The 581-nt window shown below is 73.7% G+C and overlaps 2 protein-coding genes across 2 annotated transcripts in view; one reads left to right on the top strand and one right to left on the bottom strand.

The window, feature by feature from the left end:
• Nucleotides 1-326, bottom strand: part of CIMAP1B (ciliary microtubule associated protein 1B) — a gene marked incomplete at its 5' end in the record, with an annotated part of 2,167 nt that extends 1,841 nt beyond the window's left edge. Inside the window, 2 exon segments of the mRNA XM_014591255.2 lie at nt 21-142; nt 222-326. Coding sequence (XP_014446741.1) covers nt 21-142; nt 222-326 — 227 coding nt within the window.
• A 127-nt stretch (nt 327-453) lies between these two features.
• Nucleotides 454-581, top strand: part of KLHDC7B (kelch domain containing 7B) — a 21,753-nt gene continuing 21,625 nt past the window's right edge. The window contains exon 1 of the mRNA XM_006157603.2: nt 454-570. Within this exon, the coding sequence (XP_006157665.2) occupies nt 454-570 (117 nt within the window). The remainder of the gene's footprint in view (nt 571-581) is intronic.

Here is a 581-nt window from a genome sequence, read left to right as displayed (position 1 = left end):
CCCCGGCCGCCCCCCCGCCCCTTGCTGAGGTCCTCGAAGACGCTCCCCAGCGCGCGGCGGCCGTAGATGGAGCAGGTGGGCGCCGAGACCTTGCCGACCACGCGAGGGCCCAGGAGCGAGGGTACCGTGTAGGCCCCGGGGCCTGCGGGGACAGAGGGTGGGCCGTGGGGCTCCCGCTGCGGGCGGCAGGGGCCGCGGTGCCTGGTGGCCTCTGGCCTCACCTGGGGTCTGCTGGTCGGCGTGGACACCCCAGTTCCGGGGGGCGATGGTGTGCCGGGGCGCGCTGGGGTACGTCGCGTTCCCGGCTCGCTCGGGGAAGTACCTGCCTGCGGGGAAGATCAAAGGTGTGGGCCGGAACCGGGTGGGAGGCCCACCGGGGACGGGGCTGGGGTTCCGAGACCAGGGGGAATCGCAGCCACAGTTCGTAGCTTCGGTTCTGGGTGTGAGGTCCGGATGTGGCGGTACCGAACACAGGGAGTTACGGTGCCCGAAAGAGGCCGGGGTCCAGGAGGGAGGTCCCCAGGTGGCCTCCCCGTGCTGCTGGGCGTCAGGGAGCCCGGGGCCCCGGGGGTGCTGAGCCG

This window comes from Tupaia chinensis, unplaced genomic scaffold (genome assembly GCF_000334495.1).
Source record: "Tupaia chinensis unplaced genomic scaffold, TupChi_1.0 Scaffold000548_1, whole genome shotgun sequence".
NCBI lineage: Eukaryota > Metazoa > Chordata > Mammalia > Scandentia > Tupaiidae > Tupaia > Tupaia belangeri.
The sequence above is the reverse complement of the archived record's forward strand: the minus strand, read 5'-3'. Positions and strand labels throughout refer to the sequence as shown.